The sequence below is a fragment of the Carassius gibelio genome, chromosome B16 (genome assembly GCF_023724105.1).
Source record: "Carassius gibelio isolate Cgi1373 ecotype wild population from Czech Republic chromosome B16, carGib1.2-hapl.c, whole genome shotgun sequence".
Taxonomy (NCBI): Eukaryota; Metazoa; Chordata; class Actinopteri; order Cypriniformes; family Cyprinidae; genus Carassius; species Carassius gibelio.
The window spans coordinates 15,598,093-15,615,895 of record NC_068411.1 but is presented as its reverse complement, the minus strand read 5'-3'; the positions used below and the strand labels follow the sequence as shown (position 1 = coordinate 15,615,895).

Below are 17,803 nucleotides of genomic sequence, written 5' to 3'. Positions count from 1 at the left end.
TATATATATATATATATATATATATATATATATATATATATATATATATATATATATATATATATATATATATATATATATATTCATAGTCTATATTCCTACTACTGCAGCATAGTTTTTATTATTATGTTTCTTACATTGTATGTATGCAAGTGTGTATCGTTTGTATAGTTTATAGTTTGTGTGTGTGTGTGTGTGTGTGTGTGTATATATAAAGATATATTCTTTGTAATTTTCCATGGATTCAATAAAATGTTAGTGTATTGTGGTTAAATTGACCGTTTATGCTATTCTGATGTATTCATGTTTTGATTTAATATAAAGGATGTAAAGTAATACTGTAAACGCAAGAAAACCAACTAACTACTACAGTAGTTGGTTTATTTCTACAGAATTCACCCATATGTTAAATGAATTGTGATATTGTTATGAATTACTATAATATGATTTAAATCTTTCAAAACTGCAGGTTGAATAATCCATCCAGGAGATCATGTCCTGCCCAACAGGAAGGATTCATAGGCAGTTCATTATTTATATTCTAAAACATTTCATATTCCATTCACGGCTCTATAAATAATCGCATTATGATCATCTGTGTGTAATATGGTAATACGCAATGTTTGTTTTATAAATATTTTACATTATAAAACTATAAAAAATAAGACTATAAAAAAATAAACACTGACCATCTGCTAACGTCATCCGTGTGTTTTTATTATGAACAGATTATTTCTTCAGACGGTTATCAATCACAATCAATCCATATAATCCATGTCATTGTGTCTATAAGTATAGTTAATTATCCCAATGGTAACCATTGTAATAATGTAGCTTATTAATGCAAGTTTATCCATTCTTAATATCACACTGCAAAAACAACAGGCCATTATTTACTGACAGGTTTCCACTGTATACTAACACAGACAGAGAAATAGAGAGGAGGAGTGCGAGCTGGAAGGAGGAAAGGTGGCACAGATGTACATTCAGAAACCAAAAAAGCAGTGGCAGTATCTAAAGAGTGCATGGATAGAGAAAGGACGGGGAAGAAAAGAGAGAGGGAGGATGATGGCAGAGGTGAAAAGTGTTCAAGGCATAACAATAATGTGCCTTTCTGTTCCACTGTGAATCAGATATTAACAAGTTTTTAAATTACACAATTGAACACACAAATAAATAGACATTCATCAAGCCAATCATTACCGCTCTTATTACTAATACTATTATTGTCATTACCACTGGATATTACCAATAGAGATATTAGAAAAAAATACCTAGCCTATCTGAAAGTGCAAAGACCAAGAATGAACAAAAATAATGGAACCGACAACAAAAAATGAGAATAATAGTAGTAGTCATTTGTATTTACATACATTTAAGTACAATCAAAACTGCCCAGGTAGAGCTAACATTCTGATACAGCAGAGGGCATTGCACTGTACTGTGTTTTTCATGAGGTTGTGAGAAGAGGTGCACAGATTTGTGTGTGTGTGTGTGTGTGTGTGTGTGTGCGTGCATTGGGATGCTTAAAAGAAAGCACTTGCATACCTAGCTGGAGTCTATCACTATTACGAAACACCTTTACTGACTAGTCCTCTATATCTGTACATGTGAATTTGTTCAAGGAATGTATCAAGAGACAGATTGTGCAGAGGAAATACAGCTTCTGAAGTGGTTTTGTACTCGGTGTACTGGGCACTAGACGTCATATTAATAACAATAGGCTGCAATCTGAAACATTCGGAGTCAATTAGCTGATATGAGTTGACAATTAGACTTTTTATTATGTTTGATAAAGTGTTGTGAGCACATCAATTGGAATGGTTGATGAATGATTTTAATTGTGCCATTAATATATATTGGGGTCTGGGTTGAGAGTGGCAAAGAGGGAATGCGTTGTGCATTGTGGGAGCGTACATTCCAGAGAGAAGCATTGCATTCACAGAGGCTGAGATCCTATTATTGTGTCACTGGTGGGTTAGACACTTTGCATGTTCTTTGATGTTGCATCTGTGTGCATTCGTATATTCCTGTGTTTTAAATGAGCGGGTGGTGTTCTAGTTTGTGGGTGTGGCTAATTGGCTCAGTAGCGTCTGGGGGCGGAGTCTCTTCCCTCTTTCTTGATGATGATTCGTTGGTCGTCACTGGAATCGCCGGGCGAATCCACTACCTCTTCCTCATCGTCACACTCTCCTTCCATGTCTGTTGCAATTCCCATGCGGTTCTCATATGTCTAAGAGAATATAAAGAGAGATGCGTAAGATCAGTACGTCACAGATCAGTAATAATGCTGATAAACTACTATTCAAAAGTTTGGGGACAGTACTACTTTTGCATTCATACCTCCATTGGGTTCACAATGATGGTGAGGGCCGAATCGTCCCATTGGTTACTGCCTTCTTTGTCTCCGCCTCTTGCTCCATCACCACGGCGATGGATGGAACGGATGCGAAAGACACCAAGAATCACCATGACAACCAAGAAACCCACGCACACCATGATGATGACAGTTGCGGCTCCTGGAACAACTGTACACACGAGGAAAGAGAGAGACTTTGTTTATTCTTTATATTTTGATCAAATAAAAAAAAGATGTAATGTTATTATAATATTTAAATATATTCCGTTCAGAACTCAAAACTTTCTCTGCAGTAAAAAAGACCATTTAGTAAACATTATTAATAGGGGGAAAAAAATTGATATACCAATACAAAAATGTCAGACTCAGACATGTACCTGAGTTGCGGTGTGGGTTGGGGAGCGTGTGTCCACTCAGTTCCCCAGTGTGATGGGAAGGGTGGAGGAACTGCTGCTGGGATGCCAGCAGGTGAGACGGATGGTACAGACTGTCCAGAGAGTGCAGGAAGTTCACCTGAGCAGGAGAAAACCAGACAGACAGACAGAGAGAGAGTGTGTGTGTGTGTGTTAATTAAGTGATGTGTGTGTCCACATCAGTGTCATGTGTTCAGTGGTGTTCATTACCTCCAGCGTGAGCTCGTTGCTGGTGTACCGTCCATTCATTTCAGAGCAGGACAGACGGAACCTTCTTTCAAAACGAGCAGAGCCCTTTGCTAAGCGATAATGAATAGAGCGCAACACATCCTCGTACACAGAAATAGACTCCGCTCCTGAAAGAGAAGGATTGAAGTGTTGCAGTTTTTCTATTTCTTGTTAAATAAATGAGAATGTGTTCTTTATGTGTTTATGCTAAAATAATTTAGCTTTTTACTTCAGTAAAGCTTTTTTGTTTTTTATAACATAATACTTTATTCAGCAAGGATGCATTAAAGTGATCTAAAGTGACTGTGCAGCATTACATTAAATCTCAATGAAGTTAAAATAAATATATATTTTATAATACTATTGTAAATAATAGAAAAAAATATTAGCATCAAATCAGAATATTAGAATGATCTCTGAAGGATCATGTGACACTGAAGACTGGAGCAATGACTGCTGTAAATTCAGCTTATTCAGCAAAAGTAAGCTTCTTACTGACCATGTACATGATCTGCATTTACAGCCCCAAATAGCAAAACTTAAACAACGACAAATGTTTTACATTATTTAATAAAATAGTAAATCAAGTGACATTTATTTTGAAGTAGCACAACAAGTAATAATGTTTACATTTCTAAAACACTGTATATTTTGTTATAAATTAATACTTAAATTATTATTATTAAATTATATTAGTTAAAATATTATATTTGGACACTTTCTGATAACAGTGACACACTTCCATCGTTAAGACTACAAATAAATGCCCAAATATATTTATTAGTCACTTTACACAGCGCTTTCCCACTGTTTTTGCCAGTGAAGGCAATCTAAGTCTTAAAGTTAACATTAAATAACATAAAATTACCAGTGATGGCAATGTAGGCTGTTGTGTTAATGATGTCCAGTCCCCTCTCCTTTAATGACTCCATGTCAATCAGAAGCTCCTCCCTTTCTGGGTTTAGCTCCTCCCCCAAGGGCTGGACTTCACACCCATCCAGAGTATGAGCCACAGCATCTGACATCAGTGCTGATAAAGAGACAGAAAAAGACTGAATAATTCCCTACTCTTTGGTCACAACACTGAAGTGAGAGAAGAGCGAAGGTCTGTCCGCTGCATTGCACAAGCCCAAAGTCACTGATAACAGAGTGAGTACAGGTTACCCTTTGGGCGAATAAGTAACTCTGTTGCTTGTTTTGCTCTCACTTTCTATGGAGAGATAATACTTGCATACTAACTTTCAAATAATCTGATAATGCCTTGACCTTGACTTCTTTATCACGAAGCCTCTCTGCTGCTTCGCCTCTGGACAAAACTAAAACAAGCTCTTAGACCGCATATATTTCGTTTATAGTTATTCATCAAGTCGAGCCTCTGGGCTGTTACAGGGTCTGATGTGTAGATCATTTTCCAAGGATAAACGAATAGAATCCATTTGGATAAATAAGCCCTTATAGGGGTCATCAATCAAGTGGTGGGTTCATACAGTAGATTACTGTTTTAGGTCAGATGTTCAAAGCTTACCCCCTCCTTCCATGCCTTGAGCAGCTGTGTTCACAGCATGAGACAAGGAGCAGACGATACGGAGCTCAGGAAACAGGGGAACCCCTTGAGGGCCCTCAAACTCAGCGGCTGGCCGGGCCAGGTGGGGTCCCACCCCAGAGAGAGAGATCTGAGGGGCGTCAGGCTGGAGCACGACCAGATAACCCTCCAGCTGTCTGAGAGAGAGACAGCTCTCTTCACTGAAACACCTACAGAAGGACAAAGAGATTTATGACGATTAAAGAGAATATCTAGATACTTGAGAAAAATGTATCTTGATATTTTTTTGTCATTTTGCTGCAATGGTTTATGATTACAATGTGTCACATTTACTTATTTAATAATGCTGCAGGTCAAATGGTCTTCCACAACAAAGGATTTTTTTTTTCACGTGGGTAAGATTTTTAATGGTTTGAAAAAGAAGCCTCTTATGCTTATCAAGGATGCATTTATTTTATTAAAAATACATGAAAAGCAGCAGTATTATGAAATATTATCACAATTTAATGATGCAAAGCTGAATTTTCATCAGCCATTACTCCAATTTTCATCATCATTCTCAATGATCATTCAGAAATCATTTGAATATGCTGATTTGCTGCTCAAGAAAATGTGTTGAAAACAGTGATGCTTAATATTTTTGTAAAAACAATAATATATTTTTTTTCAGGAGCCTTTGATGAACAGACATTCAAAAGAAAAGCATTTATGTGAAACAGAAATCATTATTTAAAAAATGACCTTCACCTCTGATTAATTTGATTAATCTTTGCCATATAATATTCATAATATTTTAAAAACAGATTCCCAGTTTTCGTTAACTGACCCCAAACGTTTTAATTATATGATTAATTGTGATTAATCTGATGAATTAATCAGAGTATTATATTCACGTGACTGTTTGCAACTCTGCATAAATGTGTGTTCATATGTTTATGTGAATGTATGCCAATAAATCTGTGAGCAGCTGGTTAAATGAATCTGACAGCTGATACTACAGCTGGTCACTACAACCCATTGGCCTGATATCTGACGACAGTAAAGTAAAGCCCTAAAATCTGCATGCTTGCCAAAAAACAGAGGGAGTTGTTTTCAACCAAAATGGATTTCCTTACTCTGCACTTATCAGTCGATTTTTTTCATCTCCTTCTCTTCAGTGTGCTTTACTTAAAAGCTTTTTTTTTTCCGGCAATATCTACAGTATGGATAATATTTTGATATAGTTTGGTAATTGAAACTAACCTACTGTTGGTCACTGCAGTAAATTCATTTTCTGACCAAATTCATAAGACTTTAGATATGTTGGGTAAGTTGAAATGCTGAAGAAAGACCATTATTTGGGTGTGTGTAGAGTTGTCTACCTGAGAGAGGTGGTCAGTTTGAGCGGACGGACACCAGGTGTGGCAAACCGTAGAGAGTTCCTGTATGTCACCTGCTGAACAGCACGGTTGAAACTTTCAATGTCGTCTCCTTCTAACACCAGCACGGACTGGCTAGGGTTCACATGTACCTGAGGAAGGGACATTACAGGAACATGCCTGGTTAAATGTGACTTAAACACTATTGACAGAATAGAGTTAGACAAAAGACAAAGCAAAACCATTATAGTAACGCCCAACAGTTTTCTAAGAAGAACTATGGGCTATATAACATATAAAGATGTAAAATAAACAAACTTTAATTCATAGTGTTAATGTACCTTCATGCCTGAGCCTAAAGTCTCAAGGTCTCCGAAATCAAGCCCTTCTCGACAAGCATACAGACACTCCACCACACTGTGGGGCTCCACATTTCCTGGACGCACAGTCACTCCTGACAAAAGCCCTTTGTAACCACTGACAAACTTCCCTATGAGCCAAAATGATAGATATATATGAGTCAATACAGACTTTTTTTAAAGACGTTAAACTCACACTGACACTTAACTGAGTATCTCTAGTGATCTCAGATCGCTCATGAATCACACACTCACACCCACACCCAAACATTGTCCTGGTGTGCACCTTACCGGTCTCTTTACTCTCTGGCATGGTGTTGTTCACAATGTCTCTCGGTTTCTCTTCTGGCTCTACAGGAAGGAAAAAAGTGAGAAGTGAAGGGAAATGGATAAATGCTGAAATGCATCTTTGCTAAGTTGTATCAAAGTTTGATGCATCAATTCAATACATCTTTGCCAAATTAAAGTATTAAAATCTTACTGACTCAAAACATTTAAAAGGTATAGTGTATGTTCAGTTATTTTGTATTGGTGTAATTTGTATTCAAGTTCTTCATATCACTCCTGACGCTATATGATAGCTCTGTGTGAGGGACAGACTGGAATTTGTCAAAATTACTCAATGTTTCCATTTGTTTCTCAGAATGCCAGCTAGATCCAAGCTAGGTGAAGATTATCAGTGTCTAGTTACTTCAATATTTCTTATTTCAGAAAACTTCTATAATTCTACTTTTATATTATTTTCTTTATATTTTTTATATATAATATAATATACGTTTTTATATTATTACTACTTTAATTGTGTTTTTGTCTTTTTGAGTCCCTGGTCAATATGAAATGGTGTTATATGGCAAAAGCTGTGAAAAATTAACCAGCTAAAAAATAACAGCATACAGTTTGAAGGAGAGTAAATAATGGCAGAACTGTCATTATTGAACTATTACTTAAAGCCTCTTCACAGTGTCAAAACATCATTATAGGAGGTCATTAACGCAGACTAGGTGACCCAGTTAGAAGAACAGCAGGAGACGGAAAGCATCTTTCTACCACACACACACACACACTCTAAACGAGTGCCACAGTGTGCAAGAACGATTCTGTTTAGTTGAATAATACATGAGTCTATTAATAGCAGAAACACATATAGTCTCAGAAAAGAACATGACTACAGATTTCTGCTCCACCTACTGCTGCGATCTTCACACCAGCCTCTTAAGATTTATCACATATGACTAATCGCTAAATTACCCCAGCATGCTCCGATGACCAGCCGCTGGTGTGGTGCTGGGTTGGGGATGGCTCCGTTGTCATGGATGAGTGCGGGGTCAAAGGTCACGCCATCCACATAGAGTGTGACAGAGGGGAACTGCACACTAAGGGACAGGTGATGCCACTCACTGTCACACACCTGTCAGAGTCAGAGGTCAAATGTCAGCTAAGCTCTAGCAACAGTGTGTACACAAATGCAAATGTATTATATTTATAGGATTCAAAACAACACGTCTCACATAGTTCCTGTGACAGTCTGTGTGACAGGATTAAAGTAACCAAGATTTGCTGTCACGGTTAGTTTTACCTGTTCCAGTTTCCAAAGGAATTTGACAGGTCTTGCAGCAGACACATCCGGCCAATAGAAGAGAGAGAGACGACAGCCATGAACTGATAATGAGTAGTGAGAGTACGAGTCATCTGAAAATGAGATCACAAAAGCAGCTCAAATCTGAGTTCTGACCAGGGATGTCTGGCACTTTGGTACTATGTTTCATTTTCAAAAAAAATAACCTTGGCAAGGTGTGTTTTTGTCAAATCTGTGCATTAGATTTGTGCATTAGAAATACTTTAAAATACGTTGTTTATATTATTTATGCATAAATAATTACTTTGCTTATTTACTTGAAGACTATATTCCATTGTTTCAATTTAATTTATTCATATTTTTATTAATACATACACTTCTGTTCAGAAGCTTGGGGTTAGTAAGATGTATTAAATAAATTAATACTTTCAGTAAAGATGCATTAAATTAAACAAAACGTAAGTATAATGTTACAAATGCTTGATATTTCAAATACATCTATTTATTTTTTAACTTTGTATTCATCAAACAACCTTTAAAAAATGTATTACTGTTCCACAAAATGATTCAGATAAATGGGGAGCATGACAGGCTCAGAAAAATCATACATTACATTTTCCTGGCATTGGTACTGAAATGTTACTGAAATTTCAGAATGGTGATAAGACCAGCACAGACTGACCATTCTTTACAGTGCTGCAGATAATAGTCTCCTCCTCTTTACGGGTTCCCCTCGCCTGATTGGCCGGTGGCTGAGTGCTGGCGCCTCCTCTTCGCATCCACAGCTGCAGGGTGAAGTGGTCACCGGATACTGCTGAAGCAACTGAATCAGGTACTACAGCAACATGGGTGGAGCCATTGAAGGAGAAGACCAGGGATGAATCAGAAGACGGAAGAGTCGGCAGCGCTGCAGTCCAATTGGTTGCAGGAGATGGAGGTGGAAGGAGGTCGACTTCACCCCTTACAGCACCTGAAAACATTAAAAGCCTACACATTATTGATTTAAAAACAGGACTGTGTCTACAGAACTACAGAATTATTGAGAATTTTCATCCTGCAGCTAATCTAAAAAGCATGGAGTGAATTGGGACATTTTCCCATCTGCTCTAAATGAGATAAACAGTTGGGCAACAGAGTCCGTAATAGATAAACTCCTAGTCCTCAATCTTCTGTTCGCTAATCATCTCTAATCCTAATGAATGAGGATCTGCCATCATCAAATTCAAACCGTAGACAATTTATTGAAGAAATGAAAAATTCAGGAAATAACTTAATCAAACGTACCACAGAGTCTGCGCACAGATCGATCTGAGTAGCTGTCCCTGTCACAGCCCTTCCCAATGTGACCCGTTTGAAGCTCAACAGTAGCCTGGATGTTCCAAACCGTTTCCTCACACGCTTCCAAGTGCAGGTTCGGGAAGAGAGGGATACTGCCAGAACCAGGAGTGTACTCGATGCGCTTTGTCCATCCTGTTATTCACACACACACACATAATGTAAGTTTTCAATTTTTTTGAATTCAGTAAAATTTTTATAATAATAATAATAATAATAATACAATTTAATAAATAAAATGAAAATAACTAATAAATGGTAAAAAATATATATATTTACCAATCCAGCCTGGCTTGCAGGAAGGTTTTACTGTGACTATGACCTGAGCATCGGCCTGAGCTCGATTCTTCCCACAGTCAAACGCTGTCACCCAGAAACTGTGGACACGCTGGCGTTTAGAGTCCAGTGGCTCAGTGTTCTTTATGTTCCCTGAATTTGTAAGAGATAGAGTAGTTTACACACTCACAGGCCACTTTATTAATTCATGTTCAAATTGTGTTCAACTGTTCATTAATGCAAACATTTAATCAACCAATCACATGACAGCAACTCAATGCATTTAGGCATGTAGATGTGGTCAAGACCAAGCATCAGAATGGGGAAGGAAGGTGATTTAAGTGGCATTAAACGTGGAATGTTTTTTGATGCCAAAAGGGCTTGTCTAATTATTTCAGAAACTGGAATTGTTTTTCTACTGTGATGATATGGGAGATTTGCATCTTGGATGTGAGGTGGATCTGCATGATGCTATCATGTCAGTACAGACCAAAATCTCTGAGGATGTTTTTAGTACCTTGCTCAATCTATGCCATACAAAATTAAGTCGGTCCTGAAGACAAAAGGGAGTCTAACTCGGCAATAGCAAAGAGGCCGGTGGGTGTATATCAAGCTAAATAAACACAGATATCACTAAAAGATTTGAAAGCCAGAAGCTTTGGTAAAACAGACTCAGATTGGAAATAATAAAGCAGATTTGATACTGCCAGGGACACTGAGAATGAGACAAATAAACCAGAAGCATCAAAAGCAGCTCAAAATGAGAAATGTGAGCAAAAACAAACAATGTAATAAAAGATGACAGGGACGGGTGAAGGCCAACTGTGGGCTGGAGGAGAGAGAGAGAGACTAAAAGAACGATATTGAAGAGGCACAATAGATAAAAGGGTATTCACACAGCGGTGTCTGGTTCAGCCTGACCCAAATTACAAAAGTAAACCACACACACTACAGCAGGAAAATCTGCATAGTCATGGCTAAAAAGAGGATCTCTCTCCCTTGTGTGCCTTGCTTATTGTAGCTTTCTCTCTTGTTTTGGTTTCTTTCCAATGGCCTTCTTCATCAGCATTTGTCATGTTACAAAATGTCGGCTATTGATTGCTTTCGTCTGTGAGTGGGTGCTGTGATCTGCATTGAATGATCAGGATGGGTGACTATCCCTCCATCTCACTGCAGCAACTGGGCTGTTCAGAGAACTGCCCAAAAAACACATTAACATTAACATGCCACCTCATTTTTGAATGATTTGAAAAACTGATTAAAGCAATGCTGATCTTCACAAGTAGAATAGTATATATTACGATAATAATATTATGGGTATGAGTGTAACAGAAGTTTTGGGCCAGTTTAAAGACCTAAAAGTAAAGTATATTAATTCACTTTGTCTTAAAGGGGGGGTGAAATGCTCGTTTTCACTCAATATCCTGTTAATCTTGAGTACCTATAGAGTAGTACTGCATTCTTCATAACTCCAAAAAGTCTTTAGTTTTATTATATTCATAAGAGAAAGATAGTCTGTACCGATTTTTCCCGGAAAAACATGACCGGCTGGAGGCGTGACGTGTGGGCGGAGCTAAAGAATCACGAGCGCGAGTAAGCTTTTGCGTTGAGAGCGTTTGGAAGCTGTGACATTACCGTGAGGAAAAAAACATCCAAAACAAACCATGGCTAACAGTCAGATTCAGCCGTTTATTTATGATCCAGAATCAGATCCAGAGGCTGAAACTGAACGAGAGCAGCAGCAGCAACGACTTGCTCCGAGCGGGGCTCGAACCCGGGTCTCCGGCATGGGAGGCGGACGCACTAACAAGGAGGCAGAGATATTTGAAGCAGTTTTACTCACCGCCTGCGGTTCCAACACACGATCGTGACCCTTTTTCGTTGGGATTGCATCCTCCATAAGAAATAAACGATATGCAAATCCGGCGTCAAACTGGACCTTGTTTGTAAAACAAGCATCTTCGAAATGCAGGGAACAAACACAAACACTTCCGCTGATGCTCTGTAAAAATAAACTCCATCCACTGGTCCCTTAATGCTGTTTTTTTTTTGGTAATCTGTGCAGGGTTGTCTTGCCCTGGCAACCAAAAACACACTTCTTTTGTGACATTTCGCGACGCTCTCGCTCTGATCAGTGAATCGCTCTGATCAGTGAATGTCTCTGCTGTGTTTTGCTCTACGGGAGCGCGCGCTCTTCCGGCAGACGTGCCCTCAGGACCCATATAAGGAAATTCTGCTCCATCTAACGTCACACATAGCCATACTCTAAAAAAACTTTCCGAAACTTGTGACAAACCAGAAGGAGTATTTTGGGAACAATCACTATTTTTATGAGACGTCATGATCTGTCACCCCTACATGAGATAAAAAGTGTATCAATGCTGGCAGTTGTAGATCTCACCATCGTTGTCAATGGTGAAAGGGACGTTGGGTGTGATGATGTCATAGAAGCAGATCTGGCTGTACTGAGGCGAGCAGTCGGCATCAACTGCTTCCACCCGCACAATACGAACAAACAGACGACCCTCGGGCACCGATGCCTCGTACCGACGCTCCACAAAGACAGGAGAGAACTCATTCACATCATTTACACGAACGTGAACGGTGGCCCTGGGAAGAGTGTGTCAAGGGTGTAAGAATGCAATGGATCTGACATAAACTTGCAGAAACCAGATCTTTAGGAAAATTTCATCTGAACAAGAGAAATCTCTTACTTGTGAGACTTCTTGTTGTTGGTCCCGTCAGGACCTTCACCGCAGTCATATGCCTGGATGGTGAAGCTGTGCTCCTTCTGGCTTTCGCAGTCCAGAGGCTCCTTTGACCGAACCAGACCTTCTCCAGTGGAGCGATCCAGCACCACTGCCTCAAACTGTGCCGAACCAGAACCACCTGGTCCGTTATGAACCCTAAACCCACAGATCTCCCCTGAAAAGAGAAAAAGACATCTGCACTGACTACATTTGAATCAAACATATTTTGCGTGTGACTGACAACCTTTGTACAAATCCTTATTTAAAGTGCCACTTACTACACAAGTAAAAAAAAAAAACATTGATGTGTGAAATGATGTGAAAAGGGCTGCTGAGTGCTCTTCTGGAAGTAAACACTTGTCTGTGTTCAGAAAGTGCTGTCACACATGACACGGCACTTTGAATTTTAGCTCAGCCTGCCAAGAGGGGAGGTCTGTCAGCCTTAATCTCTGTGTAATTCGTTATAAACATAACATGTAATTACTTACCGCAGTACTAAACTAGCTGTTACAAGCTCCAAAGATGCCCCCCTCCCCATCAAAATAACCCTTACACCAAAACCTTGACTAGACCCTGTCAATTAGGAGTAAATATTAAGTGTCCTTTTCACACTTGAGGCATAAGAGGTTATATTTACTGATGAAAGGTGTGGTCACATTTATCGCTGTTCAGCGAATGTTCACCAGCCATTTCAATCTATGCAATGCAAAAATGATCATGAGGGCGAAAGATTTTATCTGCGTTAGCCAACAGAAAGCTGCTTTGTTTGAAAGTGTTTTCTGTTTGAGCTGTGCTTCATACACTATTGACCTGAACTCAACACAACAAAACTGGAAATACCTTACTAATATTAAATGCACAATTAGTGTTTCCTTTTCAAAGGTGAGGGCTTATATTTACTGACTTAAGGTGTGGTTGTTTTGTAAATTTCACTGGCAAAATTAATGCATTTTTAATAAGAATCCATGCAAACGGGAATCTGGCCTAAGGCCAAAAGATTTCCCCGCATGATTTCAAAACCTTTTTTCCCCATGAAACTTTGTAAAAAGGTATATGAATATAATCTTAAAGGGTTAGTTCACCCTCAAGGCATCCTTGGTATATATTACTTTCTTCTTTCACACGAATCCAATGGAAGTTATGTTAAAAATATTCCTTGCTCTTCCAAACTTTAGAATGGTTGTAGGCAGGTGTTTTTTTTAACACCAAGGATGCTTTGAGGGTGAGTAAAACATGGGCTAATTTTCATTTTTGGGTCTACTAACCATTTAAATGGATTAAAAACCATAGCATGACTTTAGAGATGTGGTTAAATTTAGCAGAAAAATAAGATCATTTGTCTATAGACCTTAGTCAGGGTAGCAGCATATTTAGCATTTATTTATTTAGGTGTCTATGAGGGATGGGAGTACAATGTGTTCAATGGATTATACCATTATTTAATAAACCACACAGCTTTCTGTTGCTCAGAGCAGCATATTACTATCTATCAGCTATCCAGACATGATGGGAAATCTGCGTAGGGAAATCTTTAGCCCTCACGCAAAACTCCTTATTGTGTGGATTCTTATTGAAATGACTGATACTGAAGTGGTAAATGTGTCTCCACCTGAACACATAAAGGTGTGACATTATCAGCATCTTTACCTGCATAGTGCAGCGGTGCATCTTTATCCAGGGCGAACAGAGGGGGGTTGAGGAGGACAGTGTTGTCGTTTTCCATGACGATCCCTTGGTACTCTGTTTCGATCCATGGCTTGTGTTTATTGGCTGAGAAAGAACAATCACAAAAGCAAGGGACAGGCGTGAGAGCCACCGGAACAATCTATGACTCAGAACAAACAGCTTCTTTTCTTTTCTTTTTGTTTACAAGACTATTTATAACACAGCGTTATGAAGGTGAGTGAGCAGAGGTTCAAAGACGAACACAAGCAGTCCAAGCCAAAAGAATTAGCAACAAATAAAAAAAAAAGTTGTGCTAAAATGCATTAGTGGCAGATGGTGCAATGGTTCGACAGCTGTACATATGCATAACACTTGCACATTAAGTTACAAACATACCCATATGGGGATCGACTGAAACTGTGTGGTGGACACACACACACACACACACACACACACACACACAGCACGCCACGCCTCGCTGCTTTGCAGAGTAATTAGATGTAGAGATGTTTGGTCTGATCATACACCGTGAGGTATATTGTGCCTATCACTCAAAAAGAGACAGATAGCTTCTCTTAGAATGCTTGGAGACAGACGGAACCACGCAAACCAACATTAAACACCCTTAAAATGAGAAATCTTCAGCAATAAAGCTGGCCTACTGGCCCGGGTCATTCTGACTGGTGCTGCATTGCAACAATATTTTTTACATTCATTAGATTGTACATTTCCATTTTTATGCCTTGCAACTTAAACATTGGTTTTCTGTGATGTATTTTTGCATTGTTGTTACAAATTATTTTGATTTGTCACTGAGATCATGAGGCTTTGTCAAATCTGTGAAAAAAGAGTCTTAAAAACATATGTGTTGGTGTGATTTGTATGCCAAATGTATGCAAGTGTGTTTAATATCAATAATTTTTTGTGTTCTTTGTAATATATACTGTTCAAATGTCTGGGGTCAGTAAAAAATAAATAAAAATAATAATAATAATTTAATGGTAAAATTTTATTCAGCACAGACACATTGAGCTGAGTCAAAGTGATAGTAAAGGCGTCTACATTCTAAATATATATATATACATACATACATATATATATATATATATATATATATATATATATATATATTAAATAAATGCTACTGTTTTAAACTTTATATTGAACAACATCATATTAACTTTAAAAACAAATATATTTTTCGACAACAAAAATAAGCTTTTAAAGATTTCTGAAGAAATATGTTACACTGAAGACTACAGTTTGCCATCACAGGAATAAATGATATTTGAAAATATATTAAAATAGAAAAATGCTTACAGTTTTTACTGTATATTTGGAAAAAATGCAGCTTTGGTGAGCATAACATACTTCTTTCATAAACATTAAAATAAAAAATTTCTGACCCCATACATTTGAATAGTGTATATTTATATATTAAATATCAGTATGAATGTAAAAAACATCAATTTATTTAAACAACTAATATGAAAAACGTATAAATATTTCTAGAAAAATACATAATAGCAAACAAATAAAAATCAATCATTCTTTTGCCCTGGTGCCAGTTAAAACATTCGCAAGGTGGGTAAAAAATCCTAATTTCTAATCCTTATTACTGAGGCCTGTTTCATAAAAACGATTTAAATATCTTGTCATATGACAGCCTACTATACTACTAGACAGTTTGCTGACCACTAACTCAATGCACCAGTCTTTTTCATGTGTGGCCACATGCCGTCCACCTCACTCTCATATTTTAAATCAATCTGTCTTTTTTCGCCATTTATCCAGCTATCCCTCTATCTCTATCTCAAACCCACCCACCCACGCCCGCGTACCTCCCTCTCATCCCTCACTCAGCCATATAACATTAATCTGAGCATCAGACCACGGGATTACTCCTCGGATTACGGACCGAGCGACAACGCTGTGCATCTCACTCCATTTATCACACCACGTGCTGCTTTCCCACATGGACCGGAGCATTTTGAACGACTCCGTCAACAGCTGTGACAGACGATTGATAGAAAGATCAACGAATGTCTGTGAGAAATCTTAGCCATACATTAAGAAATATAGCATCTCTGGTTTCCCACATGTCTAAAAATAGCAGAGACAAAGAATGGATAAGCTTTCACCCTTTTCTTCAAGGACAAGAGTCGACTTCCCACTCCCCTTCTCTTTCTCACAGAGATGCCTCAGTATATATATCAGCATCCTTTCTGTCCTTCTCCAAATATTGCTCTCCCACCATCATCATCTCATGTCATTCCATCACTTTTTTCATCATGTTGTCTCTTCCCATGTCACCTTGAGATGCGGCCTATACAGAATCTACTGTTGTCATTCATAAAGAAGGCACACATTTATTAACTGACACGATTTCACACTCAACACCAAAACGGATTGAGTTCTCTGGTTTAAGTGAAGTGCATGTGCCAGAGCTGCGAACAGAAACGTTAATACACTCATTCGCACTTAATCATCAACACAATGCTCAGTATCAACAATCAAAAGGATGGAGGACACTGACCTTTGTTGCTATGGGCAACCGAAGTCAAGCAAAAGAGGAGAAAGGAGAGAAAACTCATTCTGGCCATCTGAGGGAGGAAGGAGGGGAAGGACAGAGGGAAATAACATGCATTAACCTGCTATGGAGCAGTTTGAGATAGAGGACAGAGGAGAAACAGATAAGCGCAAAGACAGAGACAGAGAGACAGACAGACATATTTCCTTGCCTGCATTTCCTTATCCGTAAACATTAAGACATTAAATACTCCTTTAGGTATATGTGAATATGATATGCAATACCCTTGACATCATTTTCGTGGCCTAGTATGGCCGAGGAGGTCTGGCTTCCATCTGAGAGACAGTATGTCGACTATTATATAGCCTGCTGTGTTTACTAGTGACAATCAACGCTCAATAAAAACCTTGGTATTAAGCGAATTGAGTGCACGTGAAATTGAGAAGTCTGCGCATCCTCGCTCACACGCGCGTGCAGGTGTATCCTCGCGGATGTAGCACATAGGCAGGTTTGTTAACAGAATATTAAACGCTTGTCCTCGAATAACATCTGCTCTGATAAGATTTATATAGGCTATGTCATTTATTTAAATTAGTATTTTTTAATTTTTATAAATATAAAGATTAATATCTTCCAACTTTGGTGACGGACAGATCCGTGATATAACCTACTGGTGTTTACAGCGCGTTATTAAAACGACCGGTGTTATGGCTCACTCATACATATATGCGACAAACACGAATCGATTTTTAAGCCTGTTAATTAATTCAAGCGATCCAAAAATGATATAACACTTATCTAGATGGTAAGTTTAGATGATATAACACCTGTGTCACGCGCAAGAAATGAATTATAAATAATATTTTGGCATCAAATGTCCGTTACCGTGAGGTGTGAGATGGTACCCCGTTCAGTCTCCTCTAAGCATCCGTCACACACTCACACCTATGACAGCCCGATGCCCGCCGACACACCGACTGCAACGGCTGGAGCCTCCGGTGCCTCCCGAGACTACTCGAACTGCGGAAAGGAGCCAAACTGGAATTTGAAGATTAGATACGGAGAAACCAATGCCCCCGTTTTCGGTGGATGCCGTGAGAGAGAAAAAAATCTCCTCCCTCTCGCAGTCTCTTAACCCGCCCACACTGCGTCTCTCTCGCTCTCCGGACTCACCCCCGGTTAAACGCGAATTTACAAATCCTACTGCGAAAACGGCTTGCTAATTAATATTCAATAGCCAACTCTCTGCCATTGGAGGATAATAACGCAGCTCATTAATATTCATCACACAGGCAGTGATCTTTGGAGAACAATTGCGTAATTACATAATAAGTAAATAATATGCAACAACCAAATCGTCGCAAGCGAGATTAACATAATCTACTTCATATTAATAAGATAAGCATTGTTC

At 38.5% G+C, this 17,803-nt stretch overlaps 1 protein-coding gene across 1 annotated transcript; it reads right to left on the bottom strand.

The window, feature by feature from the left end:
- Positions 1-696: 696 nt before the first annotated feature.
- Positions 697-17,564, bottom strand: clstn3 (calsyntenin 3). The gene is made up of 19 exons (XM_052578449.1): positions 17,278-17,564; positions 16,399-16,465; positions 13,845-13,967; positions 12,162-12,372; positions 11,849-12,057; positions 9,451-9,600; positions 9,121-9,306; positions 8,519-8,806; positions 7,837-7,949; positions 7,509-7,668; positions 6,552-6,611; positions 6,243-6,391; positions 5,905-6,053; positions 4,526-4,752; positions 3,869-4,030; positions 2,983-3,128; positions 2,737-2,872; positions 2,344-2,528; positions 697-2,233 (listed from the first exon to the last, which is right to left on the bottom strand). Exons 2-19 carry the CDS (start codon positions 16,463-16,465, stop codon positions 2,084-2,086), a joined length of 2,871 nt encoding a protein of 956 aa, XP_052434409.1. The 5' UTR covers positions 17,278-17,564; the 3' UTR covers positions 697-2,083.
- Between the last annotated feature and the right edge of the window lie 239 nt (positions 17,565-17,803).

What these genes read in the sequence shown, in the direction of transcription:
- clstn3 (XM_052578449.1), bottom strand. Translation starts at nt 16,465, where the DNA reads ATGGCCAGAATGAGTTTTCTCTCCTTTCTCCTCTTTTGCTTGACTTCG. An exon ending in AACAACAAGAAGTCTCACAA is followed by an intron (nt 12,058 to 12,161) that starts GTAAGAGATTTC and finishes CACTCTTCCCAG; the next exon opens with GGCCACCGTTCACGTTCGTG. An exon ending in ATCTGTGCGCAGACTCTGTG is followed by an intron (nt 8,807 to 9,120) that starts GTACGTTTGATT and finishes TAATGTTTTCAG; the next exon opens with GTGCTGTAAGGGGTGAAGTC.